This window comes from Oratosquilla oratoria, chromosome 9 (genome assembly GCF_046742065.1).
Source record: "Oratosquilla oratoria isolate Oo_2021 chromosome 9, ASM4674206v1, whole genome shotgun sequence".
In the NCBI taxonomy this organism is placed as follows: domain Eukaryota; kingdom Metazoa; phylum Arthropoda; class Malacostraca; order Stomatopoda; family Squillidae; genus Oratosquilla; species Oratosquilla oratoria.
Window position 1 is genome coordinate 2,258,515 of NC_134785.1, and position 23,837 is coordinate 2,282,351.

General features: G+C 38.8%; 1 protein-coding gene across 3 annotated transcripts; it reads right to left on the minus strand.

The window, feature by feature from the left end:
* Positions 1–524: 524 nt before the first annotated feature.
* On the minus strand, positions 525–23,551 carry LOC143028131 (endoplasmic reticulum membrane-associated RNA degradation protein-like). Of its 3 annotated transcripts, none has more exons than XM_076189768.1 (8): positions 23,381–23,551; positions 17,786–18,023; positions 13,370–13,512; positions 12,090–12,191; positions 10,788–10,877; positions 6,605–6,790; positions 5,773–5,924; positions 526–5,573 (listed from the first exon to the last, which is right to left on the minus strand). In XM_076189768.1, exons 2-8 carry the CDS (start codon positions 17,949–17,951, stop codon positions 4,220–4,222), a joined length of 2,193 nt encoding a protein of 730 aa, XP_076045883.1. In that variant the 5' UTR covers positions 17,952–18,023; positions 23,381–23,551; the 3' UTR covers positions 526–4,219. The 3 variants fall into 3 exon arrangements, with proteins under 3 accessions (XP_076045884.1, XP_076045883.1, XP_076045882.1); XM_076189767.1 differs by lacking the exon at positions 23,381–23,551 and adding an exon at positions 22,069–22,190; XM_076189769.1 differs by lacking the exons at positions 12,090–12,191; positions 23,381–23,551 and adding an exon at positions 22,069–22,190 and having other exon boundaries at positions 525–5,573.
* Positions 23,552–23,837: the final 286 nt, after the last annotated feature.

Here is a 23,837-nt window from a genome sequence, read left to right on the forward strand (position 1 = left end):
CCCTCATGCAGAAAAGGAGAAGACAGGGAGAAATCCCTTTGGGCTGCATCAAATTATTTCTCATGCATACTCCCTCTCCCCCCATCCCCCACCCATTCCACCTCATGCCTTTATGTTACAAATAGGTAAATACATTGCTCTCAATAAAGCTATATAATGAGCAAGATGGCAGTAAAACAAAGGTAGGGATCAAGTATTTAGTAATCCTCACGATGGGACCAGCTTGAACTCATATCTGTTCTATTAACATTTCTAGAACACTTTTTATATTACTCTAATAGCTGGTAGTGGGGTCTGTGGGTCTCCTGTGTAAGAGAACTTAGGTGACAAATTGATTGAACGATGGACTGAGTGGCTCAATCCTTTCTTGGGCAGAGGATTGAATGACTGACTGCCTGGCTCAATCCTTTCTTGGGAAGAGGATTGAATGATAGACTGGGTGGCTCAATCCTTTCTTGGTCAGAGGATTGAATGATTGAATGAGCGGCTCAATCCTTTCTTGGACAGAGGTCTCCTAAAGGTTAATAAAATATTCTGGCCATGGCCACAAAAAAAATCAAAATTCTACGGTGAACTGAAGGGTTTATAATAACAAGACTGTACAGTAAATCAATAACAAAGTACAAGTGATGAGATATAATGATTTTTATACTTAAGTTATAGTAAATTATCTATCATTAAGTATCATTTATACATATATAGAATTGTACAACATAGTTCTCTTTATCCTCACACTTTTATATTTACACAATTCAATATAATTTAAAAATTCATAACAATTACAAAACTACATGAACCCTTTATTCAGTGTTCTCATACATATCTTACATACATACATACACCAACAGCTTTTTCCCCCTTACAAGGGAGGTAGCTTAAAAACAAAGGCATAAAAACCACTCCTACCTATTCCATCCCCACATACTCCACTCCCATCCACCCCCTTCCCTCCCTCTTATCTTCAACTTCCTTCTTTCACACATGAACCAAACTCCATCACTAACTTCCTTGATCCCTCCTTTGATCCTGCTCCAAGCACTATGTTGTCAGCAAACAACAACTGACTAACCTCCCATTTTTCTCAATTTTCTTTGACCATCTCCAATCCCCAGCCCATTACCCTTATGTTTACATCTTGCACCACCCCATCCATGTATAAATTGAACAGCCAAGGCAACATAATGTATCCTTGGCAAAGTCCCTCCTTTACCTCAAACTACTCAATCTCTCCATTTCTAATTCTAGCACAGGCTCTACTACTCTCATAAGAACTCTTGACTGCTCTTAACAGCTTCCCTCATATTCCATATATCTGTAATATCTCCCACATTGCCTTCCTGTCTAGCCTATCATAAGCCTTTTCCAAATTCATAAAGGCCCCAAACAACATCCTTACCTTTACCTAAAGTTTTCTCACATATCTGTCTTACCACAAAAATCTCATCCACCCAATCCCTACCTATCCCAAACCCACTGCTCTTCACCAATTACTCCCTCTGTTCCTCTCTTAATCCTCTCAATCAGAACCCTCCCATAAGCCTTCCCAACTATATTCAACAAACTGATCCCTCTGAAACTACTACACTCACACTTGTCCCCTTTTCCCTTGTAAAGTGGAACTATACAGGCACTCCTCCAGTCCTCCGGCACTCTACCCTCTTTTAGACAAACATTAAACAACCTCACCAGCCAGTCCACCATCATTGTACCTCCCTTATTTAGACACTGCATCACGCCCATCCAACCCAGGTGCCTCACCTGCTCTTATCATTTTACTAACTGCTTTCACCTCATCTTTCTTTATTTCTCCTCCATTTTTCTCATTCATCACTGTCATTTTCTTAGTGCTTCCCACTACAACTGCCTTTCCCTCCCTATTCTCCTTAACATTTAGCAACTCCCTAAAATACTTTTCCCATTTTTCTCTTACTACCATCTCTCCATCTGCACCTTTTACCTTTTCTTCTCTACTTGATTTGCCTCCCCTTCCTCTCTTAATTTCCTTCCAAAACATCTTTTTATTACTTTCAAAATTTTCTGTCATACTCTTACCCCATTTCACATCTGCTCTCCTCTTTGCCTCCTTTATCTTATGCTTTACTTCTCTTTTCTTTGTACCTCTCATATGATTCTCTCATCCTATTTTGTAAACAACCTGTGAATGCTCATTCCTTCTCTTCTATAATCTTCTTTGCTTCATCATCCTACCACTCATTACCCTTCCTTCTATTTCCTCCTGTCCTCCTTGTTCCACACACCATCTTTGAAACATCTCCATTCCTCCACTCCTAGTTCTACTCTCTTCTTCACTCCCTCCCACTCTTCTCTCAGCTTCTTCTTGTACTCTTTCTCCTTTTCTTTCTCATTTAAGCAGTTTACTCTAAGCACCTCCCTGTCTTTTGTCCTTTTCCTCTTTCTCTATCTATTTTCCATTTTCAACTTACCTTCCACCAAAATATTATCTGATATTCCCCAACTCTCTCCCCTTAGAACATGCACATCTTTAACTCTTCCTACTCTTCTCCTGGTTACCACTATGCAGTCCATTAAATCCCTATCTACCACCATTCCATCCACCACCCTCTCCTAGTGTACTTTTCACACACAAATACTCTATTCTCTTCCTCAATAACCACCAAACACTAACCTCCAGTAGCATATCCATAATCACACCACTCATTGATCCATCAACAAACTGAAAGACAATACACTGCTGCATGCCAGACCCCCTGATATCCATCCCTATGAATCCTTTCTCCCCCAGAAGGACAGAGTCCACTTGGCCAGACTGAGGTGTGGCCACCATCCACGCCTTCTAAACTACCAGAAGAGGGTGAATGACTGGATTGCAGATAACTGTCCATGATGCAACACTTCACCCCATACTATACAACACATTATTGAAGACTGCACTGTACACAATCACACCCACCCACAACACAATATACGCTTTATGACGGATTTTTAGAAAAACAATATTCCAGCTGTGGTGTTCCTCAGGGAGACAGGACTGCTCTGCCAAACAGTCTAAAGAATGACGACAACAACAACAGCAACAACAGGCAGAATTTAGATGTGGCTTCTCCATTACAGATCACCAGTAGACAATGAATCATCAACTTGAGAAAACTACAGAATAAAGTTTTGTGTTTAGTTTTTGCAGATTACAAAAATGCTAATTAGTGACCCCTCTTACCCTGTATGATGTATTGACTGCATAAGGTCTATCCAGTCAATAACATAGGCACTTTAATGATATACCCATGGACCAGAATCATGCAGCATTTTTTTTTATAATTGGAGACTACTCTCCGAGGAGTGTTGAATCACTTTTGATTCAGTTTAACATCACAAACTCCCCTAATCAGGAGGCTAGGATGGTGTACCTTACAGAAGACTGTAGCATGAAATTTAATGAACACCATGCAAGTATTTACCTTGTATTTCATGGGCAGAGAGCTTTGCTTGTAGTGACCCGACCCGTCTTCATATCTTTCAGCATCAAGTTTGTTCTTAAACTCTTGTGTAGTTTTTGCACTCACTGTTTCCTCATCCAATTTATTCCAGATATCCAACAGTGGTCCAACTCACTGGTGGCATGGTTTGAACTGCCGTCACCTCCACTACAAGTAGCAACACTCTAACCTGCTTAGCCAGCAAGCATCCACTGTCCAAGTATACCACCTTTAACTTCTACAGATTTTCCTTTCTGTTACCATCTCTCTCTTATTATCCCTATAACTCCACCTCTTCTTTTTCCTTTAGCCCTCTACAGTGAGGGACAAGAATACTACTATCTTGTCTTCTGATTGTTGTTAAAGGTGATGAAACAGAGCAGAGTGAGGGGACCAGGGGCACACCATTTTAATTTTTTTTTTCTCACTTAAAGAATTAAAGCAAAAAATGCACATTGACTTGGGTAGACCCCATAAAAAGTGATTGAGGTCTTTGTGATGATGATGATGATGATTCAGTTTAATGTTGCAAACTCCCACTATCAGGAGGCTAGGATGGTACCCTTTACAGAGGACTTTGTAGCATGGAATTTAATGAACCATGCCCTTGGTCCAACTCGCTGGCAGTGAGGTTCAAACTGCTGTCACTTCAACCTCCGCCACAAAGTGATGCTCTAACCCACTCAGCCAGTGAGGTATTTGTAAATGTAATTGATCCCAGGTTTAAGAGGTTAATTTGAAAACCCATTAGAATTCAAAATATCTTATTTCATATCATAAAAGTTTTGTATGATATTCATGGCTTTCTCTGAGAGTGAAGAAGCTTCATCCCACTTATTAACACTAAGCTTTGTAAACAAACTCAGATTTTCATAAACCTGAAGCAAAGATTTGAAAATTTTTCTTAATGAGCTGACTTCACATTCCTTTAGCTTACTTAAGTTCTCCATGAAACAAAGATGAGCTAAAAGAATCTGTAACGTTAAGTAGCAACTCTTTACAATGACAGGAACACATTTGAGCTGTCTAACGTATGTTACACGTTGTCTTGATCTGAGCATTTTGTTCTCAAACATATGCAGTTTCTCTTCTAAATTATTTTTGAGGTTTTCTATGGTATTCTGCATATTTATGCAGATTCTCTGAAAAAGTGAAGCAATTTCTATTTCGAGTCTTGGCCTATACAAAACATTATACTCTATGCTCTTACAACGTGCTTTACATTTACTTATTTCATGAATACTACAAAGACTGTGATGGAGGGAGAGAGGAGGATATGAGAATGTGGACGGAACATCAGAGAACTGACAAAGGTACTCAAGATCATTTTGATCTGGCTTTTTCCAGTCTTTCCAGTCCTCTAGCATTTCAAATACTTTAATCAAACTTTGATGGAAAAGTGCAATTGGATGAAATAAGCATCTGTATGTGCGTTCTCCCTTTTCAAGTTCTTCTAAGAATTTTGCAGCATCTGAATTTGAGCTTTCTGCAACAGAATACTCATCTTCATGAGTAACTTCTGACAAATTTCTTTGAATGTTTTGTTCAACACCAAACCATTCACCAATACTTAAAGAACGATCCAAGTTAGAAGCAAGACTCACACCATAATCAGTGTTTTTCTTCATGGTCTCCTGATATGTTCTTTTCCCTCTGGTAAGAACCAGGACAGACACATATAGAATATGAAGAGCTAAATCTCTTGGAAATGATGTAATATCACACTCACCATGACTTATTCGGTCACGAACTCTGGGTCCATCAATAAAATTGAGTAAATCTTGCAGCATCACTAGTAATTTTGTACCAGTGACTGTAGATATATGATTTTTCAAACGAGCAATTTCATTCTCACTTACATTTTGTACACCACTGGTTTCATTTTCAGCAACTGAAACCTCATGTTGAGATTCCACAGTTTCAATGTCGTCAAACGTTTCTTCTGAAACCTCTGCTTCTTGCTGCTCATAGGTATCAGACAGTATTTCATTGAATGTAGTGTAAAGTACAGAGTTTTCAGCAGTCAGTACTCGGTCTGGGCACCCATTAACTTCAGTAAATATTATTCGCATCGCTGTCTCTAAGAGTGGTAACATGAGTGAAACTGCCCAGCCCCATCTATTAATTGGAGAAAAAAAAAAAAAAAAAAAATCAATATTAACAAATTATTAAGTCACTATTGTCAATATCAGTAATTTAAATCTAAAAAATAAATCAATAAATAAATCTTACAGCCCTATAGAGGATGTGATACACTTAAAAATCAGATTATGAGACAACCTTAAATCTGGTTCAAAAACCAGAAAAAAAAGCAAACCTTTTTTCTTGTAGAAGATCAATGGCTGAATTCCAGAAATGTAAATGAACTACAGGAAGAAGAGATGAATAATTGATGATTCTTTTTGCATGATTAATCCCATGAAGCTCTTCCCCGGATATATCCAGAGTGGGTGCCACAGAAAATTCAATCTACAAGAAAAGAAAAATTTAGTTATCACAATGATATAATACCAAAAATAGTGAACTTATCATCACTGTAGTTCCACATTTCAGTTGTTTCCCTTCTACCTCCAGCACCATCCTCAATCCATAACCTTCCTCTTTGCCAGGTAGGTCCCTTATGAGTACACTAAAGTCTTTACCTATTGTTTCAACAGCACCAGCACATAACTGGACTGGCAACAGTCAATGAGTTTCTAAGATGTAATCACAACACACAAAATAGAGAATATATCATTTCACAATGTCCTACACCCATTCATTCCAAATATCGCCACAAAATCTCTTCGTTGAGTGGCATATGGGCTGAAGTGATGGCCAGAGCTGATTTCTTTGGGGCTGCTGGTCTCTTGGTGCAACAGAATGATAAACTGATCTGGACATACACTGCCTCTTAGTTTAATTCTAAAACAAGCCTTTTTCAAGAATCTTGATCATTACAACCATCAACTTTTATCACTGAAAAACAATACATCATCTTCAGACAGCAACTGATCATGCCCTACACTTTGCTTACATGCCTCTTTCACTCAATTCCAACTCACATCAAACTCCTTGCTAACTCCATCAATGCACACATTAAACTACCAGAAACATATTACACATTCCTGACTCATTCCATTAAAAATCAAACACTGAAGAAAAAGGACCTTTGAACGTTCTGGAATAGTCTTCTTGCCAAGATGGTGTAGGGTCTTCCCACATTCGACCAGCATGATTACCGTGATGTACACAAATACAGCATGAGCTTCATCACCTGCCAGGAAGCCATGCCAGGCCAAGTTTCGAATGTTGATTCCAAGTACTGAGCCCATAAGAATGATGAGTATTACTGCCTGGTGAGGAAAAAAAAAAAAGAAGTTCTATTACACAAGTTGGAAACATTAAAAACTGATATTTATATGTACATATACATACATACATACATACCAAAGGCCCTTTCTCCCTTATAACAGGGGTGGCTGATTCAAAAAACACCCATTCCTATTTGCTAAAAAACCTCACAATTTGTTCTCATTTTTCAGCTATTACTTGCTTTGTGAGGTGCCTATGCATTGTTTACCATTGTCAGAGCTTGGGGATTTAAGACTAGCTCCTTGCTGCCATTGTGCATCTGCTCTTTTAGTGGATCTTGAAGTGCCAGCCATGTATCTTCTCATCTCCAGACACCAGCACCCTAGTCTGCCTAGGTACTGTGCTTCCTGAATCAATGATGTTCCTGTACAGTTGCACTGACTGCACAATTATATCTGGTTGGGGCTTTGGGAACCTTAATAGCACCCCTATGGACAAGACTCAACATACTATGTCATGAGACAAATCTCCACTCATGAACGGAATGGAAATCCTAGATAGGAATGATTTATTAAAATGGGACAATGGAAAAACAAGAGGACACGAAAAGAAACTCAAAAAGGATAACTATAGAAGAGATTTGAAAAAAAAAAGCTTCTGGATACCTACAACAAATTAGATAAAGAAACAGTGTGTCTAAACACTATTCAAGATTTTAAGAAAAAAAAACTTGATACTGAAAGATACAAAGCCGGGTCACCACAAACATAGCTCCCTTCCCATATAATACAACTAGGTACAACTGGGTAAACACAGGAATGATGAATTACTTTATATAACTTTTGCTATCCCTTGTTTCTACTGTCCTCAAAGGACAGAGTCCACTTGGCCAGACTGCGATGCGGTCACCACCCAGCACTTCTAAGCTACCAGAAGAGGCTGGACGACCGTGTTGTGAACAGCTGCCCAGGATGTAACACTTCACCCCATACCATACAACACATAATGGAAGACTGCATTATACACAATCATGCACGCAAACAACACAACATACACTCTATAAAGGATTTGTGGGAAAACCCAGTTTCGGCTGTGGCCTTCCTTGGGGAGACGGGACTGCTCGGACAGACAGTCTAGGGAACGACAACAACAACAACAATTGTCCTCAAATCTCTCCTTTACCATTCCTAGGACCCCACTGGTACCGTTTTCTTTTGTATTTACCTGTTTACTGAAATATAGGTCCTGTGAGGTCCTGTCTCTTACTCTATATTTTATCATACTGTGTGTCATAAAACTCCTAGTTTTATGACACACAGTATGATATATGAGGAGTTGACCTAGGATGAGATGGATGGATGGGGCAAAAGGGGCTTTGGGAAAGAGAGGAATGTCAGTTGAGGAAGGGTGGGATAGGACAGAAGGTAGGGGTGAATGGAAAATGGTTGTGTATAGATGATCCTGTGATGCATGAGGTGGAATGGGTGGGGGATGGGGGGTGAGGGAGTATGAGTGAGAAATAAACTGATGCGGTCTGAGGGGATTTCTCCCTGTCTTCTCCTTTTCCTCATGAGGGGACCGAGGGGGGTGGGGGTCGCCAATATAATGAAGTGACCTTGCTGTGGATGTGCTGTGTCTTGCAACACTACCCAGGGCAGTGGACGAAATACAGAGATGACCCGTTATCCAGGAGGTGGCAAGATAAGAGGGAGGGAAGAGGGTGGAGGGGAGTGGAGTATGATAGGGGATGGAGTGGGTGGGATTGGTTTTTATGCCTTTGTATTTTTGTTACCTCCCTTATAAGGGGGAAAAAGCCTTCGGTATATGTATGTATGTTTGTGATAAGATATTAGTTAGGGGATGCTGGACTGCTTAGACCCAACTACAGGGGATACTAGGGTTGTAAAAGGTTGGGAAATGCTGATCTAGAGGTACAGCCTGAGGGGCTGACACTCAATTTCTGGATTGGGCCTACGACCTGTCTACATCAACTTTGTATTTTTTAGCTCGCTGGCTGAGCGGGTTAGGGTGTCGTTACTTGTGGTGAAGGTCAAGGGGATGGCAGTTCGAATCCTGCCACTGGTGAAGTTGAACCAAGGGGCATGGTTCATTAAATTCCACACTACAAAGTCCTCTGTGAGGGGCACCATCCTAGCCTTCCAATAGGGGGGAGTTTGTGACATTAAACCATATGAATATGACAAAAAGGAGAGCTGACAACCAGAGACAATCCTCCTTTTTTTCCTACAACTATAAATTGGTGACACTGAGACAGTCCCACATTAATACAACATAGACGATGGCTAAACATTTCTTTCCAGTGAGACCAATGGGAGGGCCTGAGAACTGTGCTATTCATTGTGGGACTACATCTCTAACCAGTGAGACCCTTGGCAACAATTATTCTGCTATTATCATGAAATGCAAAAAAGGACATGGACACCCCTTTTATAAGGGGGAAATGGTCCACAGATGTATATATGCATCTATAAAAAATAAATATGAAGTATGGGTGTATGTATGCATGTATAAAAAAGAAATATGAAGTAATTTTTGCCATATACATCAACACAATACCTGGGTGATACATGTGTAAACCCAGGAGCTTGGAAACATTAAACTGATTCAGTACTTTATTTCCTTTAACATGGTACATTTTATTTATCTATTTATTTATTAATTTCAATTTATTTATTTCCACTTTCCAGTAATATATTTCCCCAAAAGTCCTCTCCACCTTTCACTGTCATCTCCTCTCAACATATTTCTTTACATAAGAATATAAGAATAAAGGAGACTGCAAGAGACCATAAGGCCTACACTAGGCAGCTCTGTATCTATCACCACCTGTCATCCCCACCCATAAAGTTGTCTAATAATTTTTTAAAACAACTGATAGTTTCAGCACTTACTACATGTTTACTAAGTTAATTCTATTCATTGACCACCCTATTAGTAAACCAATTCTTGTCTATTTCCTTCTGAAATCTAAATTTGTCCAGTTTATACCCATTACTGCGAGTCCTACCCTGTTGTTTTAGAGTTAAAGCCATCCATATTTACTAAGTTTCCTCCTTCTTTCAGTATTTCATTTAATACACGTATTGTGTCTTCCAACATTTTGAAATGGTCACTCTTTCCAAGAATATGTTTTTGGGGGCACATATATCACTACAAATTTTCTACTTTTCATGCCACCATGTTATGTTTATCATAAAAGGTATACTTTCTCCCCATGAAGATTAAAGGCATGCTTTGACTCAGCCAATGACCTTTACCAGGGGGAAAGACCATTAACATATACATACATACATATACCAATAAATTTTCCACCTTACAAGGTAGATAACCAAAGTCAAAGGCATAACTCCACTCTCATTCATTTCATCCCCACGTACTCCACTCATATTCACCACCCTTCCCTCCCTCTTTTCTTGGCTCTTCCTGGAGAATAGGCCATCCCTGTATCTTCCCCATTGCACTGGGTCTGAGGCAATGTAGCAAGACACAGCACATCCACAGCGTGGCCGCTTCATTTAATCAGCAACCCTCCCTCTCCCTCATGCAGAAAAAGAGTAGATGGGGAGAAATCCCTTTGGATTGTGTCAAAATATCATTCACACATACTCCCTCACCTCCCCATACCCCACCTACAACCTTCCATGCATCACAGCATCATCCATACACAACCATTCTCCACTCACCCCTATCTTCTGTCTTCTTCCTTCCTTCCTCAACAGACATTCCCCTCTTTTTCAATGCCTCTTTTACCCCATCCATCCACCTCATCTTTGGTTGCCCCCTCATGTTCATTCCTTCCACACCTCTTTTACTAATAATATATAGAAAATATAAAAGAATCATTTATACAAAATATAAAGGATTAATGACTTATATGCATAAGACAGAAAGAACAGTGCAAAAGTAGCTATCAAATGAGAACCAAAACTGAGAATATATTTTGAAAAAAAAAAAAAAAAAAAAAAAAAATCATCTAAATGTACCAATGGAGTTCATAAGAGACATAATTTTACGTACCTGTTTCTCTCCCAAGAGGGATGTTATTTCTGGATGGGCAAGAAGATCCTTAATCAGGAAAGGAATTTTTCTTGTTTTCAGCAACAACACCTGAAGAAAAATTGCTCTCGTTTAAAATTTCAAAACACAATTGCCAACAATATTCTCACATGCATACAAATGCAAGTAAAACTCTAATATTTATATGATTAAATTATTTTATTCAATTATTTAATTATATTAATATATAGGCTGACCAATTTCCTTATATGGGGAAAGGGTCTTTTAGTATATGTATGTATGTATATATAGACTGCAATACTGGGGCTGAGACCATTAATGGGTACCTGCAAGACAGATGTTAGAGAGAATCCCTGTTACCCGACAGATGTTAGAGAGAATCCCTGTTACCCGACAGATGTTAGAGAGAATCCCTAATACCCGACAGATGTTAGAGAGAATCCCTGTTACCCGACAGATGTTAGAGAGAATCCCTGTTATCTGACAGATGTTAGAGAGAATCCCTGTTACCCAACAGATGTTAGAGAGAATCCCTGTTACCCGACAGATGTTAGAGAGAATCCCTGTTACCCAACAGATGTTAGAGAGAACCCCTATTACCCATCTTCAAAACCTTTCAACATCCTCATTTCCATATAAGATGCAGCCCCAAGATAAAATGAGATATGAAGACGGGACCCCACGAGCATAGCTCCCCTTCCCGTAAAATACAACTAGGTAAATACAACTAGGTAAATACACCAACAGACTGACACTAATAGAAAACACATAAGTCTAATCCTGCTAATGTGCTAATTAAGGGAGTCTTGCTTATGGGATTCTGTCCCTTATTTTCCAATTATAACCTTTTGAGCTGGTTACCTTTTCCAAAACCTTGCATTTTCTGGTACTTAAGTTAATTTTTCACTCTTGGCTCTTAGTGTAATGGTATCTAAATATTTTTTCTACAAAGAGCTATGATAAAAGGAAAACTGGGCTGCACCTCCAGAAGTAGATGAAAGGGGTTGATGGGTTTTGAAAATGGGCAGTAGGGAAATGATTCTCTCTGCTGTCTATCTTCCAGGACCACCACAAGTAATTAGCCCTGGAAGAATGAAATTACATAAATTGATGCTACTCCTGAGGAGATTCATTAAGATTCCCTAAAATTAAACAAAATCCCTTTGCTGTAGTCTGATTAAATATACAAAACAACAACACTCACATACAGGTTAAATATGACAAAAAAGTAATTCCAATATTTGAGATAAATCATGCCAATAATACTGAATAAACATTAAAAAAAAATCTGCTCAACCTTACATTTCCTAAGCATCTTTCAGTAATAGCTGTGATCAAAAGGATGGGCAAGAGTGCATCAGGACAGTCTTTGGCAAGATGAAGGCATTCCCTGATATGCTCTTCCTGTGAAAATATAAAATCACATATAATTTGCATGTTTCTGAAAAATGCATTCTCACACTAGACCATTTGAAGATGGTCATCCGAGTAGGATCCAAAACAAATTTGATAATAGCAAATTAAGTTTTGAGTGTAAGAATATTTCTTATATGCTGTGGAAGCATTGTCAAGTGAGGCTTTTAACCTCTTGAATACAATGATGCCTATGCATGTGTCATCAGCTGCAAGTGGGATATATGAGGATGCCGGCATCGGTCATCTACTCTTAATCAGTTAGGGGCAATAATAAGTATTTTAGAGTTTGGTTTATCACATTAGGTTTTTTTCATTTATCATCCTGATAATATTTATTTTGTAGCTGTATCTCAGTGACCGCATTCTGTGAACAGGCTTGATTATGTTTTCTGTGACATTATATTTATTCAGGGTGAAAGAGAATGAATATAACAGCAGTAAGTTTATATTTTGTAATTCCCATATTGTGATGCATCATCATACATCAGGCAACCTGATGTGCACATGAATATTTGACTTGTATTGAAGAGGTTGAGCTGTTTGTAGACTGTGAAGAGTTTCTTTTTTCCTGTTGACCAAGGCTCATGCTTCTGGTTGATATTAGTATGTTTATTTTCTTCTTGATTTTCACTATTGGATCTTTGAAGAGCGAGTATCAGAGGTGAGGCCCAAAATGTTAAGGTTATTTTACAATGGAAGGGTTTGGCTATCTAATTTTACTATTGAATGTTTCTTGGCCTCATGATTGTCTACACTTAAAAATGTTACTGATGATTTCTGGGGTAAGGCATTTGATTATTTTTAAACCATTGTTCTTGTTTGTCTAAGTAAGTTTGGGTGTTCTTGTAGTTGTAGTTGCTTTACCAGGTTGTTATCATCAAAGGATTACAAAGGTGGAGCATGCCGACAGGAGACCTTTTGGTCCACATATAGGTTGGATGTGAAAAAAAATGATGATGATAAATGAATAAATAAATGAAAAATATAATAATATAAATAATAATAAATAAAATAAATAAATATTCTAGATCTGGTGTGGGGAGATCACTTATGAAAAGGTTAAACAGCATAGGTCTGGGCAATGCTTTTTGGGGGATTCTACTGTAATCCCCTGAGGACCAAGTAAACAAGATGGTAAAGTAAACAGCAAAGGTAATGCTACTCACATCATGTGTCCATTGTAGAAATGGCTGAAGTTTCCTTTCATATGTCTCCGAGGACAAGGCTTTCATTTTGCAGTAAATCTCTGAGAACCCAGGAGTGAGTCCTTTGATAGCAGATCTGAACCATTCTTTACTATCTAGATGGACTGTCAAAAAAAATATATATATATATATATATATATATTTACTCATATATCTATCAATTTATTTTTTTCTTTTATCTTTCATCTATTCATCTAGGTATATACTCCTAATTTGTTATTCATGAACTTATTTGTCAGTATCTAGTCTAAGTTGAGAGGTCAGAGTTGAGGGATGTAGCCTTGGGGGTGTTATGTAAATATTTGTGATGTAAGTTGTTGTTTTTTTACTTGTGACTTGACTGGACTGAGACTATTTCTCTTGTGGTGTCTGTTAGTGTTTATTTAGTTTGTTTTGTTTTGTTGAAGAAGGGTATACTGTTATGGGTCCTCCTTTGTGAAGTGCATAGCCTTCCTTTATTGTTGTGTAATCAAATAATGTAGGTGGTATGGATTGTGGTATTAGTTTAATTTCCTGAATCAGAGCCGTGTTTGTTGTGTTTATGTAGGAATTGAAGCAGCTCAGTGTGCTTGTTTGTGATTGTCTACATTCATTTGTTGTATGTTTTGAGGATGTTTTTACATTAGTGCAAAATCCCCACAATAGAATACCACATTAAAATGATAGGTACAAAGTTCTGTGCAAGAGCCCTCAACCCCACTCACCCATTTCACTACATCACATGGGAGTAGGAGAGGAACAGAAGGAGTGATTGGTGAGGAACAGTGTGGATTTAGGACAGGTAGAGGTTGTGTAGATCAGATCTTTGTGGTAAGACAGATATGTGAGGAAGCTATAGGAAAGGGGAAGGATGTTTTTGGGGCTTTTATGGATCTGGAAAAGGCTTATGATAGGGTAGACAGGAAGGCACTGTGGGAGGTTATGCAGATATACGGGATAGGAGGAAAGCTTCTGGGAGCTGTCAAGAGTTTTTATGAGAGTAGTAGAGCTTGTGTCAGGATTGGAAATGGAGAGAGTGAGTGGTTCGAGGTAAAGGTGGGACTTCGTCAAGGATGCGTTATGTCGCCCTGGCTGTTCAACTTATACATGGATGGGGTGGTGCGAGAGGTAAATGCAAGGGTAGTGAGCAAGGGATCGGAGATGGTTAAAGAAAATGGAGAAAAGTGGGAGGTGAGCCAGCTGTTGTTTGCGGACAACACTGCGCTTGTGGCAGGATCGGTGGAGGGATTGAGGAAGTTGGTGGCAGAGTTTGGGAGAGTATGTGATAGAAGAAAGCTAAAGATAAATGTGGGTAAAAGTAAGGTGATGAGATGTACAAGGGGTGAAAGTGGCAGTAGACTGGAAGTGAGCATTAAGGGAGAGCGACTGGAGGAAGTGGATAGTTTTAGATACTTGGGTGCAAATGTGGCAGGGAAAGGTGGAGTGAAAGTGGAGATAGAATGTAGATTGAGAGAAGCGAGTAAATGCCTTGGTGGATTAAAGAGTGTAATAAGGAATAGACATTTGGGAATGGATGCTAAGAGGAGACTGTATGAAGGAGTGATTGTGCCAACAGCACTGTATGGGGCAGAAACATGGAACATAAGAGAAGAGAGAAGGAGTTTGAATGTGTTTGAGATGAGGTGTCTGAGAAGTATGATGGGGGTTACTAGGCTAGATAGAGTGAGAAATGAGGAGGTGAGGAGGAGAATAGGGGTGGAAAAGGAGCTGGGATATAGGGTTGATGAAAGAGTATTAGGATGGTTTGGACACATGGAAAGAATGAGTGAAGAAAGACTAGTAAAAGAGGTGTGGAAGGCAGATGTGGAGGGAGTGAACATGAGGGGACGTCCTAGTATGAGGTGGATGGATGGGGTGAAGGGGGCTTTGGGGAAGAGGGGAATGTCAGTTGAGGAAGGACGGGAGAGGACAGAAGACGGGTGAATGGAGAATGGTTGTATATGGATGATGTTGTGATTGCATGAGGTGGAATGGGCGGGGGGATGGGGGGTGAGGTAGTATGTGTGAGCAAAATTTGACGCAGCCCGAAGGGATTTCTCCCCGTCCTCTCATTTTATGCAATGGGGGGACGGAGAGGGGGGGGGGGTCGCCGATTTAATGAAGCGGCCTTGCTGTGGATGTGCTGTGTCTTGCGACACTGCTTCTGACCCAGGGCTGTGGACAAGGTGCAGGGATGACCCGTCATTCAGGAGGTGCTCAGATAAGAGGGAGGGTGGAGGGGTGTGGAGTGTATTCAGGGATGGAATGGGTGGGAATTATTTTATGCCTTTTTCTTTTTGGCTAACCCCCCTTGTAAGGGGGAAGAAGCCTTGGTATATGTATGTACATGGGATAGAAAAAAACAAGAGGACATGAAAAAAAAATTAAAAAGGATAGTTACAGAAGTGATCTGAAAAAGAATAGCTTCTCACACACAGTGATAGATATCAGCAACAAACTGAATGAGGAAATAGTGAATGCAAAAGCTATACAAGAATTTAAGATCAAACTGGATGCTGAAAGATACAAAAGCAGGTCACTACAACCATAGCTCTCTTCCTGTAAAATACAACTAGGTAAATACAACCAACTGAAAAAAACAGCAACATACTATTCAAGCATGTACAACAGCCTGCACCACACAACACATCCAAACAAAATCACATTTACACTTAGATTACAAAACAAGCATTTCAAGACAGACCAAGGAATTCCTCAGTTAATCAAACCCTTTCAGGCATCAGCCCCAGAGAAAAATCTCTTCCAAGAGAAGAAAGAACCACACATGCACAACAATGTTCACATTACCATCCTGCACTTAAACAGAACATACATATACCAAGGGCTTTTTCCCCCTTACAAGGGAGATAGCCAAAGGCAAAGGCATAAATCCACTCTCACCCATTTCATCCCCACATACTCCATTCCCATTCACCCCTCCCTCCCTCCCTCTTTTCTTGGCTCCTCCTGGATGACAGGTATGACAGGTCATCCCTGCATCTCACCCACTGTCCTGGGTCAGAAGCAATGCAGCAAGACACAGCAAGGCCACTTCATTTAATTGGTGACCTTCCTCTCCATCCCCTCATGCAGAAAAAGAGAAGACAGGGAGATATCCCTTTGGGATGCATCAAAATATCATTCACACGGAAAAAACTGAAAAAGCACAGTTATAGAAAAAACTTGAAAAGGAACAGTTTCCAACACAGAGCAATAAATACATGGAACAAATTAGACAACAAAACAGTATGTGCAAACACTATACAAGATTTTAGGATAAAACTTGATGCGGAGAGATACAAAGACGGGTCACCACGAGCATAGCTCCCCTCCTGTATATTACAACTAGGTAAATACATGCTCCCTCTAGCCCCCCCCCCTCCACTACCTTCCATGGATCACAGCATCATCCATACACAACCATTCTCCATTCACCCATATTTTCTGTCTTCTCCCTTCCTTCCTCGACAGACATCCTCTCTTTCCCAATACCCCTTTTACCCCATCCATCCATATACAATTATACTTCAACAATACCATAACAAAATAGGACCCCCCTTTCCCAATGCCCCTTTTACCCCATCCATCCATCCATATATAATTATACTTAAACAGTACCATAACAAAATAGGCCTGGCCACAGAAACAAACAGCCCCTGGAGCAACCATTACACAGAAGACATAGAACAATGCCCAACCCTAGCCATGCCAAGACAACAACACATTATTTCTTCCTTGAGTGACTTATGGGCCAATCAGGTCACTCTTACCAGTTACCTGTGTATTTACCTAGTTGTATTTTACAGGAAGGGGAGCTATGCTCGTGGTGTCCTGTCTTCATATCTCATTTTATCTAGACTGTTTTAAAATTGTGTATTGTTTTTGCACACACCACTTTCTCACCTAACTTGTTCCAAATGTATATTACTCTACTATGGGTCTTCTGCAAGTGATTGAAATATGATAATAATTAATTATTCCTTTGAATTTCAATGTGTGGAAAAGCTGCAGCCTCACAGTGGCATGCACTGGTCATTGGGCACTCTCACTGATGTTTCAGGGAAGAAACGTTCTGACTATTGTTTGTGTTATATTGGCATAGGCCTGTTTCTATGTTACTGGCTAAAAGTAGGATGAGGGGAAGCATCGCCAATTGCCAGCTCTCCATGCATGAAAATGTATAAATAAAATAAAGCTGAAGTTGATGGAGAGAGATTCATGGCCTAGTTAGAAGACTATGTGTCAGCCTCTCAGGCATAGACCACCTGATGGAAGTGAAGAAGTTGACAAGCCTTGAAAATGGAAAGCTCCGCTGTCCATTTTGCTGGACAACCATGTGCAGGTACCGTCATTGATCCTTGACCGAATCCATGACTGAAAGAATTAAAATCCACATACCTGTACCAAGAACCTTTTCTACATGGTCCCAGTTGAGATTGAAGTCCGCTGATAACCACTGTCCATTTCTTTTTTCCTTCTTTAAGTCTTCCTCAACAGCTGACCTAACTACAAAGTCAATCAAGTACTTTATTTCTGGAGACAAAAATGTACTATGATTTGCCATCTCTTATTTTTCTTGTTTGTTCTACCCATTCATTTTCTGTCTATTCTACTTTTCTGTTATAGCTTCATTAATCTGTAAAAAATATATATATATATATTATTGAGACTTTGGTTTCACCTTTTATATACATCTAGATTTTCTTTCTTCTTCTTTCTTCCAACTTTTATACACATATAGATTTCCTTTCTTCTCTTTTCCACCCAAACCAGCCATCACTTTTCAGTGCAAGGTGGGTGGACATGGGCAACGAAACATCTCCTTTTTTTCAATATTGCCAGTTCATCCTTAGTACACCCATTTCATGGAACAAGTTGTCACTTTTTGCTATACAATCCTCTCCAACCCTGTTACCCATATATGTTTTTTTGCTTACTTTGTATCCTGATCACTAATTGGCACACCCTCTAAGGCAGCATTTCCCAATCTGGGGTGCTGAAATCAATTATAGGAGGTTCTGGGAAGTGATGCACACAAAACTCACATTGATATATGTGCCATTGATTACCTAGTTCGGCATATTTGACCTTTTCCATGCTATTTTATTTTTCTAGGGTGTTCTTATTTCTTCTACAAACAATATTGTCAATTAGTTTCAGTTCTATGAAATCAAGAAAATAAATCATCAAGCAGTACACTTCACTTTCTTTTATCCTTCTAATAACAAGATAGGGGTGCTGGACTGCTTAGACATGACAACAGGGGGTGCTATGGTCGGAAAAGGTTGCGAAATGCTGCTCTAAGGACATCTATTTAAATTTAATATTGCAATATCCCTACAAGGAAGATGCAAACAAGGTCATCATATTAAAACAACAGGGCAGGACTCGCAGTAATGGATTTAAACTGGACAAATTTAGATTTAAGAAGGAAATAGGCAAGAACTGGTTTACTAATAGTGTGGTCAACGAATGGAATAGACTTAGTAACCATGTAGTGAGCGCTGAAACTATCAGTTGTTTTAAGAAACGTTTAGACAACTTTATGGATGTGGATGACAGGTGGTGATGGATATGGAGCTGCCTAGTGTAGGCCTTATGGTCTCTTGGAGTCTCCTTCTTTCTTATGTAAAACCTCAAAGAAGAGGTCATCACCTTAATTCATATATTCTTATCCTGCTCTCTAAATTACCCACATGCTCTTCTACTTTGCTTTTCATTCAAACCCCAATTTGTACATCTTCAGAACATGATAATACCATTTATGGTTAACCTAATATGTCAAATAATTCTTCCTACAAACCTATTTCCTTCTATTATGATACGCAATAAATAAAAATATCATACTTCTATATACAGGCATAGGAAGATCACAAAGTTATTTATGAATATATACTAAAAACCCTTTCACAATAATAAAAGAGGTGACAAAGTCAAAACACTCATCCATTTTGCACACAATTAAAATCCATTTAACACTCCTCTCATCTCAGTACTTCACTGATGAAAGGTCACTCCTGTCCCCTACCACATTAAACAGGTCAAAAGCTACACAAAGAAGAGGTGATTTGTTAACCATCTTCAGAATTATGAAAGGGTTGGAAATTCTTGATGGAGATGACTTACTAAAGTGGGACAGAAGAAAAACAAGAGGACACGAGAAGAAACTTAAGAAGGACAGTTACAGAGGAGATCTGAAAAAGAATAGCTTCCCACACAGAGTGATAGATATCTGGAACAAACTGAATGAGGAAACAGTGAGTGCTAAAACTATACATGATTTTAAGAACAAACTGTATGCGGAAAGATACAAATGTGGGTCACTATGAGCATAGCTCTCTTCCTGTAAAATACAACTAGGTAAATACAACAAAGTTCAGCACTTCCTTAGCAGGGCCTGAAAACTAGACTTGGCTTATCCTCGCTGTTTCATTATATGGCCATCCCTTCCCCCTCCACTTAAACATTCATTCAGAATTAGGTATCTGTTAAAGATGGCACAGGAATCCTAGAATAAAGAAGTACCATCCACAGACATAATTTACTTCCTTCCCCCTCTCATGCTAAATATGGGAAAATAAATTTCATAGTTTTGGAAAATAATAATTTGCAACTGTACCAGATCAAATTTATCAATCACGAAACTACACATACAAAACTTACATTGTCCAATAGCTCCTAACCTAACATAATCATTCCATAAAGAAATACTTTTCAATTGCAAAAGAAATAAAAAATGTGTTGGCATGATACTGGAACAGAACCCAAAACAATTATAGAAAACTCATGTTATCTCATTCAAACAAGTTTGAGAAAAGACATTTAAGTTGGAAAATAAGATGTTTGTTCAGGATGTCACAGGAATTCTGGAGGTTCTGACCACAAAAACTAATCATTTGTGGCAAAAGTGTTATAGTGAAGACACTCTTATTTCTTCCAAATAAGTTTGGAAAACACATTTAACCTTATAGATGATATATTAGAAGAGTTGAAAGAAAAATATACTACTAAGCTCAGTTACTTCAAGGGGAACTATGAGGAGATAAGGAGATACCTATCAAAGATCAACTAGTCAGAAAAATTCAGAGGTAGTACAGCAGAGGAGATGAATGAAATACTAGTTAATATTCTAGCAGAACTGAAAAATCTATTCCTAAGATAAAGAGTGACACAAGAAAATCTAAACCAAAATGGATGACAAAAGAAATTATGACACAAATAAGCTCAAAAGAAAGAGCTTTAAGATGACTCAAAGCTAGGAATACCCTCCTTAGAGCAAGGCAGTACAGGAAAGAGAGGAACTTAGCCACAGGGAAAGTGAGGAACTTAGCCACAGGGAAAGTGAAACAAGCCAAAACAGAATTTTGTAAGAAATTAATGGAGGCTATATGGGAAAATTCAAAACACTTCTGGAATTATATAAGGAGCTAAACATCAATGAAGGAAAAGATTACAATGTTGAAAAAAGGCAATAGACAAATGACTGAAAATAACTTTGAAACTGCAGAGGAATTCAATAAGACTTTCCAAAGTGTGTTTGTCGCAGAATCTGAACATGACCTTCCTGTACTAGAACTGCCTTATGAAGTACCAATATTAGATGAAAAAGACATAAATGAGACAATGGTGGATAGTCTACTAAGTGGCTTAAATGTCAATGGGGTCAGATGGAATCCATCCCAATATTTTACAAGAGTGTCACAAGGAACTTGCTCTACCAGTATTATTGCTTTTCAAGGAACCTCTGAACTCTGGAATTATACCATCTCACTGGGTGGCCAAGGTCCTATATTTAAGAAAGGTAGCAAAGCTGAAGCATTAAATCATAGACCAGTGTCATTAACATGTGTTTTGTGTAAGCTGTTTGAAAAGTTAATTAGAAACAAAGTTGTTGAACATCTGGAGAATAATAAATTGATATGCAAGGAACAGCATGGCTTTAGGCAGAATAGAAATACACCGATTAAGTGAAGTGGCCTTGCTGTGGATGTAATGGCTTGTTACATTGCAACAATAAGGGCATTTAAGAGCAAACTAGATTGTTGTGCATGGTCCCAAGGAAAGTGATTTATTTATCATGGTCAAGTACTTTAAAGTGATTTATTTCACTGATTTATTTATTACGATCAAGTACGGTGAAAGGAAACAACCAGAATAATTCTCTAATTTATTTATATTGTCAGAGTATACATATTGTAAACCATAGCTAGTGTGATTTAGGAAACAATATAGAATGTTATTATAATTTAATGAAACGGCCTTGCTGTGGATGTGCTGTGTCTTGCGACACTGCTTCTGACCCAGGGCAGTGGACAGGGTGCAGGGATGACCCGTCATCCAGGAGGTGCTAAGATGAGAGGGAGGGTGGAGGGGTGTGGAGTGTATTCAGGGATGGAATGGGTGGGAATGATTTTATGCCTTTTCCTTTTTGGCTACCTCCCTTGTAAGGGGGAAAAAGCCTTGGTATATGTATGTATGTACTTGATGTAATGTGGTTAAAAAAGAGAGATTACATTACATTTAGAAATGCAATTCCAAGCCATATAGAAGAAATACTAAGAGAAGGGAGTCCAAATAAGACAAGCCTCTTAAACTGAGCCTCCCATGCACTTGAAATAGCAATAGGTAAACCAAAAATAATGAAATGCTGATATTAACAAGTACTCAATATTTCAACTTACATGTACTTGTTATACCACATTAGTAGAAATACTTATTGGTCTAGAATCCTTCATCCTCTACTAGATTAGCCTTTGAAGACTTGAAAGGTTTGCTGGTGTTTCCATTAGTGCTTAGGTCGTTGCCAAGTTTCTTTTCATGAAGATATCCGACATGAAAAATAAGAACCTCATATATGGTGTACATATGCTAGACTGATATTTAGTAAAATAGTTAACAGAGTATAGCAACTCATTTATGCATGACAGTCAGTCATATTAACATATATTCTAGTACCAATTCAGACTCAAATGAATTAACCATTTTCTTTCTTGAAGCAATTGAAAATTTGGTTTTATTCCAGTATCATGCATACTTTTTTTTTTTTTTCTTTTACTTGAAAGCTTTTTTTTGGTCAATTTATAGATTGTCCCTTGGTCAATTTATAGTTTCACCCAACCAACGTTTTTGATATGTGGCTTATGCGTTTCTGGTGAGAAATGTTGTGATATGAACAATGGTGTACATCATTTCTGTCGCAAATGCGTACTTTTCAAGTAACCTAACATAACGTGACCTAACCTATCCTAACATAACCTAACCAAACATAATGTAACCTAACCTATCGTAACCTAACCAAACCTAACCGTTCGGTTAGGTTAGGTTACATTAGTTTACAGTTAGCAACTCCTGTGCAGGTGGAGTGGCCTTTGCTAAATATAGCGTATATAGCGACAAATATTTCAAATCGTTGGTAAACAAACATGGCTACCGCTCGCGTTAGCCGACCACACTCCGGACCTCAAAGGTAATATTTGCTTTTCTTATATCTTTTTTATGTATTCTTGTTCATTTCATACCTGTTTTGCAATGCGCATTACTTGATTTATTAGTGCTCCCCACCCAAAAACCCCAATTTCCCACAGGTCCCCCAGATCGTTGGGGTGATGTAGGCATAAGTGCAAACTTCAATAATTAATTACTTGAAAAGTAGGCATTTGCGATGGAAATGATGTACACCGTGAGCATCGATGATTGTTCATATCACAGTGACAATATTTCTCACCAAAAACACACAAGCCACATATCAAAATCGTTGGTTGGGTGAAACTATAAACTGTCCCTTTTTTCTGTGGAATGGTTAGGTTTTGTTATAAATTAGGTTAGGAGCTATTTAATTTATTGGACAACGCAAGCAAAGCTTCATGTTAAATATCCGTATTGGTAATTTGGTGTGATTCTGTAATTTTACTGACTTTTTTCCGGCTAACACTTTATTGTCCACGTGATTCCTAATAAATATTGAACAGTAATTGCCCTTATAGGCGTTTTTACCAGCGCATGAGAATATCAAACACTGTTTGATGTTCCGGCAGGTCTCTTGGTAAACACGACTTACTGTGCTATCAGACGACCCTCGCTCGCACCGTCTCGGAAAAAGTGTCGTACGGATCATAACACAGACAGCAGCCGTGGTGGGACCATCAAGCCAGACTACGAGAATTGAGCCAAGGGACGAGACAATGGACAGCAGCACCGACTCTGATACTTATATGGAAGATGACGAAAACCAGTCTCTTCTATCAGGACCTATGATGCCTCTATTGGCAGTTGCAAGCGTGGCAGAGATGCAGCCAGAGGCAGATATGGGTGCTGTAGCAGTAGCAGCAGCAGCAGTAGCTTGTGACTTCATGGAAAGGTAATTATTGTCGACCAATACTAATTGTAAAATTCAGCATAACCTCATTCTGCTACTAAGGTCAATTGTACAGTATACTAATTTGGTTCGCAT